The sequence below is a fragment of the Vombatus ursinus genome, unplaced genomic scaffold (assembly GCF_900497805.2).
Source record: "Vombatus ursinus unplaced genomic scaffold, bare-nosed wombat genome assembly UNPS02011916.1, whole genome shotgun sequence".
Lineage (NCBI taxonomy): Eukaryota > Metazoa > Chordata > Mammalia > Diprotodontia > Vombatidae > Vombatus > Vombatus ursinus.
The window spans coordinates 475,680-490,303 of NW_020951694.1; the positions used below are offsets into that span (position 1 = coordinate 475,680).

Consider the following 14,624-nt stretch of genomic DNA (forward strand, 5'->3'; position numbering starts at 1 on the left):
GCCAACCTCAGAAGAGCTTGCTCCAATAGAAACTTCTGGGAGTTTCCCCTTGGAGGAATCCTCTATCTTTTTTTGTTTGGTTGGTTTTTTGGCTAGGCAGTGGGGTTAAGTGACTTGCCCAGGGTCACACAGCTAGTGTCAAGTGTCTGAAGTCAGATTTGAACTCAGTCCTTCTGACTCTAAGGCCAGTGCTCTATCCACTTTGCCACCTAGCTACCCCTGGAATCCTCTATCTTGGTTGGGTTATCTCACTCCCAATGGGGGAACTCCCTTACTCTGTGTCTGGTATATATCCTCCTTTGATGTGTCTGTGTGTATGTGTGTATGTGTGTACATACACACCTATATATATATACGTATATACATATGTATGGTATGTACACCTCTGATTTGTTTTTGTTTTTTTTGTTCCTACCAATTTGTATAAATGAGTTTTTGGGTTTTGGTTTTTTTTGCTATTCATTATGTATATTCATTGTGGAACTGGTATTTGGTGGGCAAGGGGTCAAGCCATGGATATAGAATTTGGGGTCCTGCTTCCCCCCATCATAACACAGCAATCAGAAGTTAGATTGAATACGATTATATTCCATAGATTAATAATGTTTGAGGAGCAGATAGAGCAGAATGGCCTCCTGTCCCAACTTCTTGCTCCTCCTGGCAGGAATCACAGTCTCCCTTGAAGAAAGGTTGGGAGGGGCGAGGAATGAAAAAGAAGCTAGAATGTCCATTCTGCCTCCTGGCTCGTCATGCTACACACCCGGGCTATATGTGGGGGAACAACCCCTGAATACACTCACTATGTACACAATAGAAAATAATTAACAAAGGTTAATTACTGTTTCCTCAACTGTAAAATGGGCATAATAATAGCACCTACTTCACAGAGTTGTTCTGAGGATCAAATGAGATAATTTTTTTGCTTTTAGCACACACTACTTGGCATTAAGTAGGTACTTCTTTGCCTTCCCTCGAACTTACTGTTTGTTAGTATTACTCTACAATAATGATAGTTACTGAAGATTGTTGAAAATAAGACAAAAAGACCCTGGGTAAAGCTTTTTTCTCTTTCTTTCTTTTTTTTTTTTACTCAATAGGAATTTTCCTTTAAAATAGGGAGGACCCAATGGACTGATTTTAACTAAATTATAGAATGTCAGGGCTAGAATAGACCAGAGAGTTTCTAATATTACGGGGCAGAAAATGAGTGACTTGCCCATTTGGCAGAGTTGGGACAAGAACTCATGTCTCCCACTCCCTGAGGGTTGACTCTGTGTACTCCAAAAGCTCATCCTCTCAGACAAAGGAAATAGGACAAAGGAAGATACTTCTTCCTACAGCTTGATCAAACTGGAGAGAAAACAAGAAAGACTTGGGCAGAAACACACGATCCATCCAGCTCCTATGTGGTTCCCTGCTTCCTCCCTGCCCCATTCCAGACCGTTAACAAGGTAATGACTCCCCCAGAGGACAGGCACTTAGCTGTGCTAATGAGGCTAATTAACAGACTGCCAATTAGCGCCTGAGAACCTCAGTATGTGGCATGTGGGTGGGACTCCCTCTGGTAAAGCTGTTTCCCCTGAGCTCTGGAGGTAATGGGTCTTAGAAATAGGGTAAAGTTTGAAGTGGTGGAGACATTTCTCATAGGCTGTGATGCTTATATTCTTCTGCATTTAATTTTCACCCTCTAGGAGCCTTCCCTGACTCATCACCCTCCCTATTCTAATCCATCCAACTCTCAGGTCCCTAGCTTCAGGGACTTTTGGTGAAATGTGGTCTGAGGAGAATCTTGGCTGATAAAAGAAGGACTAAGTTATCATACCAGAGAAGAAATGGAGGAGAAGTTATGAGAGGATAGGGCTGTTGTTGCAACATGAGACAGACAAGGCCATTAAAAAGTTTTCCCATCCAAGAGGTATTCTCTCTTAGGACAGGCGAAAGTCCCATCTCTTTGCCACGTCTCACTTGCAGTGGAGTGGTTTGGAGAGCAGGGGGTTCTTGCAAAGTCTTTCCCAGTTCTTTGATTTGACTGTGTGGGGGTGGCGGGGGAGGGAGCAGGGGTATTGGAGAGAGTGGAGAGCCAGAGATTTTCTCCCTGCCCTCTTCTACAATTTAGGCTATTGTTCACAAGTTCTGTTCTCTAAGTACTTTGGTTTGTCCTAGCCCCTCCCTTTCTTTTCCACTAGGGGTCATCGAATCAACTCTTTCCTCTTGCCCAGAAAACGGATGACTCAGATCCTGAAGCCGCAGATTCACAAAGCTAGAGAGAAATGCAGAGATGGAGCCAGGGAAGGGCAAAGAGTAGGAGTTGGAGGTAAAGGAGAGGTAGAAAGAGTGCAGTACTTGCTGTCTTCATCCCATAAAATGAGACCCTTTTTTTTTTACTTCAAAAATTATTTTAAAAAACACCTTTATTTATAAAAACAAATATGTGTTTGACATAAAGTAAATAAATGTGCTCAATTAGTGTCTGTAAGCAGGCTATGCTAAGTAAGTGAGTTTGTTCGGCCTTAGATGTAGGATGAGCTAGGGGACTGATGGGGGTCTGAAATCTGAAACCCTGGCAGCAGATGATCAGAGCTAGGGGATAAAAGACAACTGGAAGACTGTAGCTTTTTCCTCAGCAGCAGGGATTTGAACTTGATTCAGGAGATTGAGAGAAGTGGGTGATGGGATAGGAGAGAGGCATCTCTCTGCATCATTTCCACTCCACCCCACAACCCTCTCCTCCCTGCTCCTGGGATGAGTGGAGGTTCCCAGAATGTCAAGGTTGAATCATCTGACTGAACCCCTTCATTCCATTGAGAAATGAAGGAAGTAACTTAAGGCCTAGAAAGGGCAAGTGACTTACTAGCCCAAGGTCCCACGGCTAAGTCAGTTTCAGAGGTAGACCAGAACCCAGGTCTCCTGCCTTCAACTCAGTGTTCTATCATATTGTTTCTCCCTTAGACATGCCTTCTCCTCTCTCCTTCTGGGAAGTGAATCCCTTTTGTGCATCCCCTCATTTGTGAGTGATTTGTCCTCAATTTGAGTGTGAAGAGAGAGAGAAAAGGTGCTAGGTACAGAATTTGGCTTCTCATACATAGTTCTCCTCTCACTGGCCCCCACACTCAAAAAATGGGGTTCTAGGCTATGTCCATACTTCGAGGGGTATGACACCCTCCTTGCTACCCAGTGGAGGCAACAGTGACTCTTCCTCTAGGAATTTGAAGGGAAAGTGGACAAGGTGGCCTTGGATCTGAGTGAGTTCGGAACAGGCTATCTCAGGGCTAACAGTGGCCAGAGGCTCCACGCTGCCATACTCCCGAAGCACCCGAAGTGATCGAGTTGCATTAGATGGCAGGCAACGAAAGATCTGGGGAATAAAAGTGAAGTTGCTGCATAACTTCCTTTTCCTTGACCAACTCCAAATGTCCTGCCCCCCACCCCCTGCCCCGAGTTTTCACTTTTCTATCTTTCCCCCACTTAACTCCAGGATTTTCTTTTTTTCTTTTTTTTCTTTTTTTTTTTTAGGCAATTGGGGTTAAGTGACTTGCCCAAGGTCACACAGCAAGTAAGTGTCAAGTGTTTGGTCTGAGGCCGGATTTGAACTCAGGTCCTCCTGACTTCAGGGCTGGTGCTCTATCCACTACGCCATCTAGCTACTCCCCCCCAACTCCAACACAGAAAATTTCCCACCTTATCCCCTGGACCCATTCACCTTTATTCCCCCACCCCCAATAAATATTTCTCCCAATTATTCCCCCAAACTATGCTCTTTTCCTTTTCCTTTTGGAGAAAAGTTATCTGATTTCTGTGCATAAGTCTTCTTTCTTGTATCTCACTCTGTTGTGTACCTCTCAAAATCCTTTATTTTAAAATGAAGACTATTATAGTTACAGATCTTGGTGCTCATCACTATAAACTTCACAACAGCAAGGGAACCTGTCTTATCTAAGAATTTCCCCTATTGCTCTGCCCATAGCAGGTCCTTGATGTTGGCTACACAAATGGTTCCATCTTTTCTTATAGCCTGTCTATAGACTTCCCACATCTACCTGAAACCTCTATTCTACTACCCTGTCTCCCAACACACACACTCCTCCAATCCTGTCCATCGTATCCCAACCTGCTCATAGATGCTGGCATTTCTCTCAGCTGTCTTCTGCCACAGCTGGAAGAAGGTATCACAGACAGGATCCTGGAGATCTAGTCCAGGCTGGGACTCTGCCCCCAGAATGGTGCTGAAGGGTGAAAGGGGAGTGTCAGATTTACCCACATACCCCCCCTCCCCCGAGCAAACAGGGTCCTCTGCAGTCCCTACCTGAAGCAGTGTTTCCGGAGACTGAGGGCAAACCTCCCAGCCTGGTACTCTTCTCCATCCATAAGTGATGGTTCCATCTCAGTGTCTTCAATCAGCACTGCTAGCTCACTGTCTCGCTTCCCCAGGAGGCTCCGGTCATTGATGTTTGCTGAACCTGGAGTGGAGCTGTCTATTAAAGGGGGCAATTTGAAGAAGCACCCCTTGCCCCTACTACTACCACTCCCAATCCTATTTCTTTTCTTTCTTTTTTTTTTTTTTGGTGCCCATCCTATTTCTCCAACTCCTTCAGTCCCTAGTTTTTCCTATCCAACTTTCTCTATTTTTGTCCCTCACTTCTCCACATCCTCACCATCCTAAATATCATGTTTCTTACTTTCTCTCTGCCTCTACCCCAGACCTCTAGAATGCTACTTGCACTAATTCCTCCAATCTCTTGCTACTCCCCATCTAGCCATCCCCTTCCCCAATTTTGACCACTGAGCTCCCTCCCTCTATCTTCAGCCTCAACCCCTGCTCCCTCAGCTACTCCCTGACCGATGATGACTGTCCTGTCATCAGCGATGAGCAACTTGCTGTGGATGTAGATGAGCTCAGATAGCAGCTTTCCACTCAGCTCTCCATGGGTTCGGAGCCCACACACTGACACATAATCTCGCCATAATGTACCCACTGGTACATGCACAGGAAGGGGAAAGAGACATGGAGGAAAGGGGCAAAGATTAGCTTATGCAAAGACAGCTCTACCCACCTCTCACTCCAGCTCCTCTTCCCTTGCCTTGGAGGACCTTATTCCTAACCTTGATTCATAGGGGTATAATGGAAAGAACACCGAGTTAAGAGTCAGATAACAGGGGTTTGAATTCTGGCTCTCTTACTTACCAGATACGTATGTGATTTTGGACAAGTCACTTAATTTCTGCATGTCTAAGTTTCCTCATCTGCAAAATGGGAGTGATAATGCCTGTACTTCATACTTAACTGGGTTTTTGTGAGGAGCAGATGAGATCTGATCACACATTATAAAGGGCTATTATAAACATCAACTTTTATTCAGATAGCATGGTACCATGGAAAAGGCACTAACTTTGGAATCAGAGGACTTGGGTTCAAATTCTGCCTCTGTCATGTGGTACTCATGTGACCTTAGGCAAGTCACTTAACCTCTCTAGGCCTCAGTTTCCTCATCTGTAAAATAAGAGGATTGTTCCAGATGGCCTCTTAGGTTTCTCCCAGCTCTAAATCTACATGGTCCTATGATTATTCTTATTATCCTCAGTTGCTGTAGCGGGACTACTTCTAGATTGATATAAGATCAACACACAGTTACATGGAGAAATACTTTACTCCCCCTATCTGAGCTTCTCTCAATACTTCCTCCTCCATCTAGGATGCTCCCCAACTACCATCACTCACTGGCAGCTTTGAGCCGATGCAGGATTGAATATTCACCACGACACAGGGTCCTGGGGGAGAAGTCACAGGGAGAGTTGGCAGTCAGGGGAAAGAGCTGATCCTGAGAAGAGGAGAAAGAATCAAGAGGAGAGGGGCAGAGTCGAGAGAGAGAACAGGGAGAGTCTAAAGAGAGGGAGAAGTCAAGGGAAGAATTAAGAGGCAAGAAGGGCAGGTAGTCATGTATCTGACCTGTAGGTAAAGTGCAGAATTGCTTGGATAGCATTTCCACCACCTGTAGAGATATCACCTTCAAACCCAGGAAGCAAGGGGAGCAGCACATATACCCGAAACCGCTGCTGTTGCCTGTGGAAAGGGGTGTAGGGTCATAGCTGGACACCTCTGACCTCCTAGGCTTCTTGGACCCAGTCCTGTCCCTTTATACACATACACTCATCCAGAGCACCTCCTTTTCTGTCTTACTTGTGGGCTCTCAGAATCCTCTCCACAATAGCATCTCCCACTGTGTTCAGAACTGTCCGTCCATCTGAGCAGCTGATGAAGAACTGATTCTGGTAGGACATAGGGTGTAGTGGGGGAGGAATAAGGAATAAGCAATATGGTCCATCTCCCCTAATTCTCTAGCTCCCAATCTCTGTCATCCCTACCCCAACAATGAATCTCTCTTAAATCCTGGTCTCCTGTTCTTAAACAAAATCCGAACTCCCCACTTTACCCCCACCTACCTCAATGTAGAGGAAATGGCAGCTCTCCCGAATAGTATGTAGGTATGCATTGAGGATGGAGCTCTCAGAGGTCCCAGCTGACCAACGGTCCACAGATCGAAGGACCTAGGAGACAAGAAGGAAGAAAAAAAAGTCCTCACGCTTTGGGAATAGGGATATAGGGAAAAGCTCTCATACTCTGGGGAAGGGGGTTGTCTCACCTGTACAGTGACACACTGTCCTCCAGGAAGGGTGAATGGTAACTGGTTGGCTGTGCTGGGTGACTTGGGCAGCAGATATGGGAATAGAGGTATCTTGTACTTGGCCTTAGTGGTCTAAGATTTGGAGTTAGGAGAGAGAGTCAGTGGGATTAATACCAGCCTCCTCTTTCCCTCCCACAGACCAGCCTTTTCCCCAGGTTAAGGGAAACCTTGGTAAAATTCCAACGCTGAATGAAATGTCGGGCAAGATCTCGTGCTGCTGAACCGTGGACAACGACCCCCACATCCCTCCATGGCATCCGGGGCATCATCTCCCTGTCAATAAAATCTGGGGGATCCCAAAGGGTAAAAATCAAAAAGGGGGCCCTGAAGCCAGCTTCTAGACAGTTACATAACACAGAGCCAGGGGGGACTAGGAGATCATGCTTGTTATAGAGAAAGCTGTCTTGATCTGAATTTCAGTCTTGGGGCTGTGGGGAAAAAAAAAAATCTCACCCTCAAAGGGCCGGTCCAGTTGTACCCAATCCTTGGTGATCAAATTGCTGTAATCCTTGCCCAGCCAGAACAGTTGGTTGTGGGAGAGGTCAGGGACAACGGGAAGGCTTGAGCATGGGGTGGGCAGCTGTGTGGGGAGAGACCCAGCCCAGGGGGTCATGAAAGACCCAGCTCAGGGGCAGAGTCATGGGAGCCAAAGCCAGGAGAGAGGTATAGCCAGACAGAAACAGGGAGACATAAGACAAAGACACTGAGACAAGTGCATATACACAGACTGAGGGAAAGACAGAGAGATAAGAAATGAAAAATAGGGAAATATTGATGATCCCACCCTTCTGCTCCAAACTCCCTATCCCAAAGGGACACAAAGCCAGAAATATGGGCCCCAGTGATAACATCAGATGGGATCTCAGAGAACCAGGAAGGTTGAGAATAGGTGTGGTCCTTGTTGGGAAGGAAAAGGTGGGGTTGGGCCTCAAGGATAAAGAAGAAAGTTCAGGATCAGGGATCACCCTGGAATGAGGAGGAGAAGTAGTACTACAGTGTGAGGGGAATGCCAAGCAAAGTTTACCTGTGGGGTGGTTGTTTCAGTATAGCCCTCCAGGTCAGTGATCCGGTAATGCAGATCATCCCATCGGCCAAAGGCGAGGTCAAGCCCTCCCATGAAGGCCACAGCCTGGTCCACAACTAGCAGTTTTTCATGGTGGGCCCATAGTGTCACATGGTCTGGGTGACGCATCACCTGGAAAAAGTAGAAAAAGGTAACAAGATTTGGGAAGGGATAAGGTCTCAAAGAGTGCTTTGGGGGAAAAGTGGAAAAGGCTACAGTTTATGCTAAAAGCACTGTTCTTGTAGTCAAAAGACTGTGACTATGGGCAAGTCCTTCAACTACCTGAAAATCAGTTTCTTACCTATACAATGAAAATAATAATTATACCCTCTACACCATGGCACTGTTTTGAGGAAAGCATTTTATAAAGCTTAAAGCACTATCAAAATGTGAACTATGATTACAATATGAGGGCTTGAGGAAAATGGAAGTTAGAGGGTCAAGGAAAGGAGGAGTGGACATGGGGAAGCCAGGTAATGAGGGGCAGGGGAGAAGAAGAAGGGCAAGAGATAGGGGATCACCTTGATATTGGGGTGCAGTTGCATCAGAGCCTTCTTGCTGTAGCCACTGTTGATGCCCAGGGCCAATTCCACTTCCTTGAACAGCAGCACAGAAACCCGGACACCCTCCTCCTGGTAAGGGCAGAAAGGGGAATCAGTTGTCAATGGAAAATGCCTTGGAAACAGCCCCCCCTGCCTGATTTTGTCCTCACCTTTTGGCTCTCCTGTCTATTATCCCCTTTGCAGAGTCCCCAAAACTCTGCCTCCAATAAATTCAACTAAATAAATATGTATTAAGCTCCTACAATGTGCCATTGACATTCCTAGGTGATGGGGCTACAAAGATGAAAAATGACACAATCCCTCTCCTCCATACCTACTTAATAATCTTGTAGGGAGTTACTATATAGAATAATAGGATTTAATACCAGAAAGATCTAATCATATACCACAGATGAGGAAACTAAGGCCCAAAGAAGAAGAATGACTTGTCTAAGGTCACACAGGTAGTAAACAGCGGAACTGGAATTCACATCCAGGTGCTCTGACCCCATATCCAAAGTACGAATTTGGTAGAATGTGATAGGGCAAAGGAGAAATTCAGACACTAAGAAAAGACCCTAAGAAAGTTTGAGGAGGAATGAATCTCTTGCTATGGGGGATCCCTATACTATGCAGTGACTGGTCTGAAGCCTGATCACCTGGACAGTCCCAGGTGTCCTTACCCCATCCTCATTCTATAGACATTCCCCCTCTTTAGGCCTTTTCCACTTTCTTCCTGGCCTCATCCCTCTGTGCCATCCCCAGCTCCCTCCTTACTGCCTTCTTCTTGAGCATAACATCCAGTCTCCAGTCCTCAGAATGGGCTGGACGCTTCAGATAAATTTCAGGACTCAACCTGGGGATAGGTAGACATAGAACAAGTCAGTAGGTTGGAAGTCTCAAGGGCCCTCCCCCATTGCTTCCTAGCATCTTGGACTCTCTAACCAACCCTCCCCTAATCTTGTAGCCCGTGTGGCTCCTTGAACCAGCTCTCATCATAAACTCTTCTCCTGGAGTCTACCCGGGTGTTCCAAGTCCTCTAACTACCATTGCTCACCACCAATCTGCAATGAAAATCTCCTCCCGGGCCTGAAGGATGGCATCAGCCACAGCTGCAAAGTAACCTGCCCCGTTCACAAACCTAAAGAAGGGTGAGTGGCAGAATGGAAATCAGAGGAGCCCAAGAGGCAGAAGAAAGGGTCATGGAGGGGGACAGATTGGGTCATGATAATGGACCAAGAAGATGAGGAAAAGTCAGAACAGATGGGTCAGAGTGGAGGGAGATCAGAAACTGGAGGGAAGTCAGAGAAATCTGAGATGAGGGGAACTCCAGAGACAATTGAGAGAACAGAGAAAGGACAGGACAGCACATCAGAGATGGTCTGAGAAGAGTGAGAATGTCAGGAATTTAGAGGGAAATTAGAGGTAGAAAGTGGTCAGAGAGGGGTAGAGGGAGGTCAGGAGGAGTAGAAAGAGGCCAGAGCAGGTAAAGGGAGGTCTTACCATCTGGCCAGGGTTCTTGGCCTGAGTGGGGCATAGCTCTGATGTCTGTGTAGCTGTAAGAAGTCACACCCCTGACTCCGAGCTAGCTCTGTGATTTCCTGACCCCACCATCGAGCCTGACGGTAACTGTTGCACTTGAGGATCAGGGATCTATGGAGGTGACCACAACGGGGTTTAGCTGCTGATACCCCCAACTCCTGCTCCTCATCCTCTCAGCTCTAGCTCTCATTTCCCTAACCCCTGAATAATTCCTCCCCTTTACGCAATGAAATATTACCTTGGTCTCTGATGACAAACAGGACAACATAGTTCTCATTCTTCAGGGTCTCTCCCCATGCTCCCCACCCCCACACTGTTTACAAATATCTTTCAAAAACATTCCCCTATGTGAACCAAGTGAGGAAGACAGGTCATTGGACTTAGGAGTTCTAAGGAACCTTAGAGACTCTTTAATAGTGGAAAAAAACACTAGCCTTGGAGTGAAAAGACATGAATTCAAGACCTGCCTCTCACTTAACTAACTACTTTCATGACCGTGCTCAAGTTCTTATACCTCCCTGAGCCTCAGTTTCCTAAGCTATAAAAAATGAAGGAGTTAGACTATATGTGAAGTCTCCTCTCACCTCGAGGTCTGTGATCTATGACTAAATAATATAAACTAATCTCATTTTATAGATAATGAAAATGAAGGCCAGACAGAGGAAGTTACCTGTTGAAGGGTCAAGTTTTGAACCTAGGTCTTCTAACTGCAGGCAGCTAGGTGGCACAGTGGATAGAGCACCAGGCCTGGAGTCAGAAAGACCTGAGTTCAAATCTAGCCTCAGACACTTACTAGCTGTGTGAAGCTGGGCAAGTCACTTAACCCTGTTTACCTCAGTTTTCTCATCTGGAAAAGGAAATGGCAAACCACTCCAGTATCTTTGCCAAGAAAACCCCAAATAGGGTCACGAAGTCAGACACGACTAAAAACTAAATCCAACTCCAGAGCTTATGGAAGTTAAGGCTCAGAGAAACTTAAGGGACCTCTTACTGAGTTAAGTGACACAGGTCATTCCAGTAAGCACCAGGGACAGGACTGAAGTGGGGTCTTTTGAATCTTAGTCTAATGTTTTGCTACTATTCTCTGTCCCTGTATCCATACAGGGGGCATCCAGAATGTGGGCATGAGGATGTTTTGGACTCCCCACCCCCTATTCTGGACCAGGCTCAGAAAATAGTCTTAACTTTTCTTAATGCAGTAACCACTGGTCTGGGACTGAGGATATGATAGATAGAATAACAGTGTAAGAATTAGGGAAGGACAAACAAAAGAGAGGAGTAAAAATCTTTTTTCTACCTTTTTTTCCCCTACTCTTCTCCTCTCTAGGCTGCCCATCAGGCTTTCCCCAACTATTTCCATCCCACCCCTGTCTCAGTTGAGCCCTCCTCCTAATACCTCTATGCTTTCTTGGATATGTGACCATGTTCTGTAATCCCTCCCACTCTTCTCCTCCAGCACCAGTTGGTACTGGTCTCTGACCTGTGAGAAGTGTCGATTCGGACTCCATATCGAGTTTCTGTGTTCTGTTTCCCAACCTGGACCTCAAATCCAGGGTCAAAAAGCTGGACAAAGGAGATAGAGCCTGTCTCTGGGCGCATGTACAGCAGGAAGGAGTCTTTCACCACCAGCCATCTGGATAATAGAATGAGTTGTGATTAGTGATGAATCTGGCCAGCCCCACCCCACTTCAACTTTACTGTCAACTATTTATCTCCAGTATATAGATGTCTGGCTCCCTAGTCGCCATTTCCTTTATCAATCCAAGCAACTGTCCCACTCTCCAGTCTTCCCCCTACTCAGTGATCCAGGCATCTGGCCCCCCAGTTTACCTCTTGGACCATCGGTAACAGACTTGGTCTCGGCCACAGCAGGTAAAGCCAGGAACTCGGTGCCCCCCTGAGCGCTTGCGGATCAAACCTTCCCTGTGGGGGCCACAAGTTAGAGAGATTCAGTAGTACTAGACAGGGGTTCCCAATACTGACCCAGTTGTCCAAAGTGGAAGGAACGGGGCACCAGTAGTTGGGGAGTATTTGGGAGGAGGGTAATGAGAACAGAGTATGAAAAAGGAGCTGAGAGAGGTAGAACCAAGAGTGTTAATGGTGAAAGGCCCTCAGAAAATCATTTAGTCCAGCCCCCTCGTATTATATAGAAGGAAGCTGAGGCCCAGAGAGAAATGACTTGTCCAAAATCACACAGAAAGTTAGTGGTACTGAAGGCTGTGGGGATATCAGGGTTACTCACAATCCTTTGGGGCCAAGATCAGGTATGAAGGAGAACGGACTGACCTCTAGAAATTCTGTCTAATAGAGGAAGAGGAAATACCTGATTCAGGACCCCAAATATCTGGCTTTGTAGGAATCCAACTCCCATGGCCCTCAGGATCCGGGCATCTGGCCTCCCAACACCCACTACCCACAACCCACATCTGGTCCCCAGCCTCCAATGCCCTCATTGATCAAGGTTTCTGGCTAAGGCTACCTCACCATGGCATGATAGTTTCGGTAGAATGAAATGGCCAAGAGGTGATTGAGATAATTCTCTAGGTATTTCTGGAGTGAGAAAAGAAAGAAAGGAAGATGTGGCTCTGAGAAATCCCCATACCAAGGTTTTCCAGGGTCACTGTCCCCTTCCTGTCCCTGTCCCCACCCCCAGAAAAGTAACCAGACCATACCTGTTTGCTGGCCCTGTGTCTGGAGGAGCCTTCAGAACCTACTCTGGGCAAAGAGGGGATTTCAGCTATAGGAGCAGCTTCTTGGGAAGGGGAATAGGCAACAGCAAACCTGTCGGTTGGAAGGTTGGAAAAGGGGCATTCAGCCCTGATTGAGAGTCTGCCACAGAATCAGGGGCCCTGGTGTGTGTGTGTGTGTGTATGTATGTATGTGTATGGGTGGGTGTGTTGGTGGTGGTGATGATGGAAGAGGAGGAATGGGGTGGGGACAGTGGAGAAAAAAGAAGAAAAAGGGATTGAGCTTTGTGGGAGCCTAAGGATGGTCCCATCCTCCTCTCACCGGGCCAGAGGGAGGAGGCTCATCAAAACTTTGTGTCTCAGCAGGTCTCGATGAAGCTCCTGGAAATTTCGGAATTTCTTCTTGGTTGTCCATGTGAAATCACCATGGGATAGTCGGACAGAGTAAAGTGTGCAGGTGCCCACCTTTGGGTTCCAAGTACTGGGTGTCAGGTTCTTCCTCTCCTAGGTTCCCTGAGTGAGTCCCTCCCCCACCCACATATACAACCACCCTTTACTCAAGAGTCCAAGAATTTGGCCCCCTAACCTTGGATCCACTGGTGTATCTCTCAGTGCCTATGACTTGTGCAATAACAGGGACGCCAGGGGCAAAAATCCTGGGATGATTCCTCAGGGGCTGAAGGTTATAGATGGTCAAGAAGTGATGCATCCGGTCAGCTGTGTGTATGTGTGTGGGAAGGTTGAAGGAGCTTAGAACCTGGTACCCTAACCTCCATATTTATTCGCTTGGTCCCCACCCTCAGATATCTTGCTTCCCAGCCCCTTCTGTGCTATGCCCTCTATTTCCCCCCTCCCCCTCCAGATTACCTGGGTCTTCCCCTTCTTTCAAGGTGTCCAATTCATCTGGTTCCATCTGGAGCTGGCTGGAGTCAAGGCCACCATCTCCAGGGAACATTCCCTCTGGGGCTGACATCATACTGGACAGTAGACCAAGAAATCTTAGGAAGGTATGGTCCTTCCCTCAATACTTCTTCCCTTTTTAAGGCTGACCCTTCCATCTCTGACCTTGATTGGATATTTCTTACCTTCATCTCTGATCATGACCTTCTATCTTAACTTGAATTCTACTCTTTTCTGTTTGACCCTTTTCTCTGACCCTGACATCCGTTCCCAAACACCTCTCATCCAAAATTCTGGCCTCCCGTGCTGATCCATCTCGGCTGCCTCCTCCACCTCCAACTCTCTCTTTTGCTTTCAACACCCACTTCCCCAGTACCCATTCTTTTAATTCTCTTTGGGAAGAGGGGGAGGGGACAGTAATGAGAGAGAAGGCACCGAGCCCAGCACAGGATGTCTCAGAACTGGGGCAGAGAAGGGGCCCTGGGAAGGAGGCATGGGGGAAGGGGAAACCGGATGAGGCTCAGGGAAGGTCCCTGAGGGGCAAGTGCACCTGGCCTAACGCTGGGGCTTCAGAGGCATGAGGGGTCAACACGAGACATGGATCAGGGAAGGGTGGGGTATGGCAATCAGTGAGGAAGTCTCGCTCTACCTCCCAAGCTGGGAAGGGAGGGAAATTCCGAAGCTCCGAAAGCGCAGCTGGGCTCCTAGCCCCAGTCCTCCCAGGTCTTCTCTTCCTTCACCACTCAGAGCCAGAACCAGAACCGGAGCCGGGATGCCAGCGGATCAGGAACATAACCAGACATCCTGAGTTTTTCGGGCTGGGCCGGGCCAGGCCCGGAGAGCAAATGGGGATGATTACAATGGCCTCACCCTCTGGGGCGGGACAGGACAAGGAGTCAGAGAGGGCGGGGCACGCTTTCCTGAAGCCTCACCTCCTCAGCATTCTTGTTCATCTTGTTTCTCCATCTCGTGGGGAGGACTGAAGAAGTGGGGGTGGAATCAGGCTGTGAGGCACAGAGTGGAGGGAAGAATGAAAGCACTTGCCTGCATTTCTCTGTGTCTTTGGGTATCTGTCTCCGCATAGAGAATTAAATTTCTGTCTCTCTCCTTACATTCACCCTTCAACTCTCCCTACTTCCTACGGCCCCAAAGAAAATCCTAAATTGTGTGTGTGTGTGTGTGTGTGTGTGTGTGTGTGTGTGTGTGTGTG

General features: G+C 47.2%; 1 protein-coding gene and 1 long non-coding RNA gene across 2 annotated transcripts in view; one reads left to right on the plus strand and one right to left on the minus strand.

Moving 5' to 3' along the window:
- Positions 1-2,393: 2,393 nt before the first annotated feature.
- PLD2 (phospholipase D2) lies at positions 2,394-14,257 on the minus strand. Its single transcript, XM_027857178.1, has 25 exons — positions 14,064-14,257; positions 13,382-13,491; positions 13,101-13,231; positions 12,837-12,979; positions 12,500-12,608; positions 12,312-12,377; positions 12,070-12,128; positions 11,658-11,750; positions 11,308-11,460; positions 9,789-9,938; positions 9,343-9,426; positions 9,063-9,141; positions 8,265-8,375; positions 7,705-7,875; positions 7,134-7,260; positions 6,848-6,966; positions 6,639-6,752; positions 6,439-6,543; positions 6,176-6,264; positions 5,945-6,058; positions 5,717-5,766; positions 4,838-4,972; positions 4,304-4,457; positions 4,109-4,223; positions 2,394-3,355 (listed from the first exon to the last, which is right to left on the minus strand). Exons 2-25 carry the CDS (start codon positions 13,488-13,490, stop codon positions 3,131-3,133), a joined length of 2,805 nt encoding a protein of 934 aa, XP_027712979.1. The 5' UTR covers position 13,491; positions 14,064-14,257; the 3' UTR covers positions 2,394-3,130.
- Positions 14,258-14,375: 118 nt separating this feature from the next.
- LOC114039427 overlaps positions 14,376-14,624 on the plus strand; it is a 1,121-nt gene continuing 872 nt past the window's right edge. The window contains exon 1 of the long non-coding RNA XR_003568671.1: positions 14,376-14,480. This is a non-coding gene — a long non-coding RNA (uncharacterized LOC114039427). The remainder of the gene's footprint in view (positions 14,481-14,624) is intronic.

What these genes read in the sequence shown, in the direction of transcription:
- PLD2 (XM_027857178.1), bottom strand. Translation starts at nt 13,490, where the DNA reads ATGATGTCAGCCCCAGAGGGAATGTTCCCTGGAGATGGTGGCCTTGAC. An exon ending in GATACACCAGTGGATCCAAG is followed by an intron (nt 12,980 to 13,100) that starts GTTAGGGGGCCA and finishes TGGAACCCAAAG; the next exon opens with GTGGGCACCTGCACACTTTA. An exon ending in AGCCTCCTCCCTCTGGCCCG is followed by an intron (nt 12,609 to 12,836) that starts GTGAGAGGAGGA and finishes TCCAACCGACAG; the next exon opens with GTTTGCTGTTGCCTATTCCC.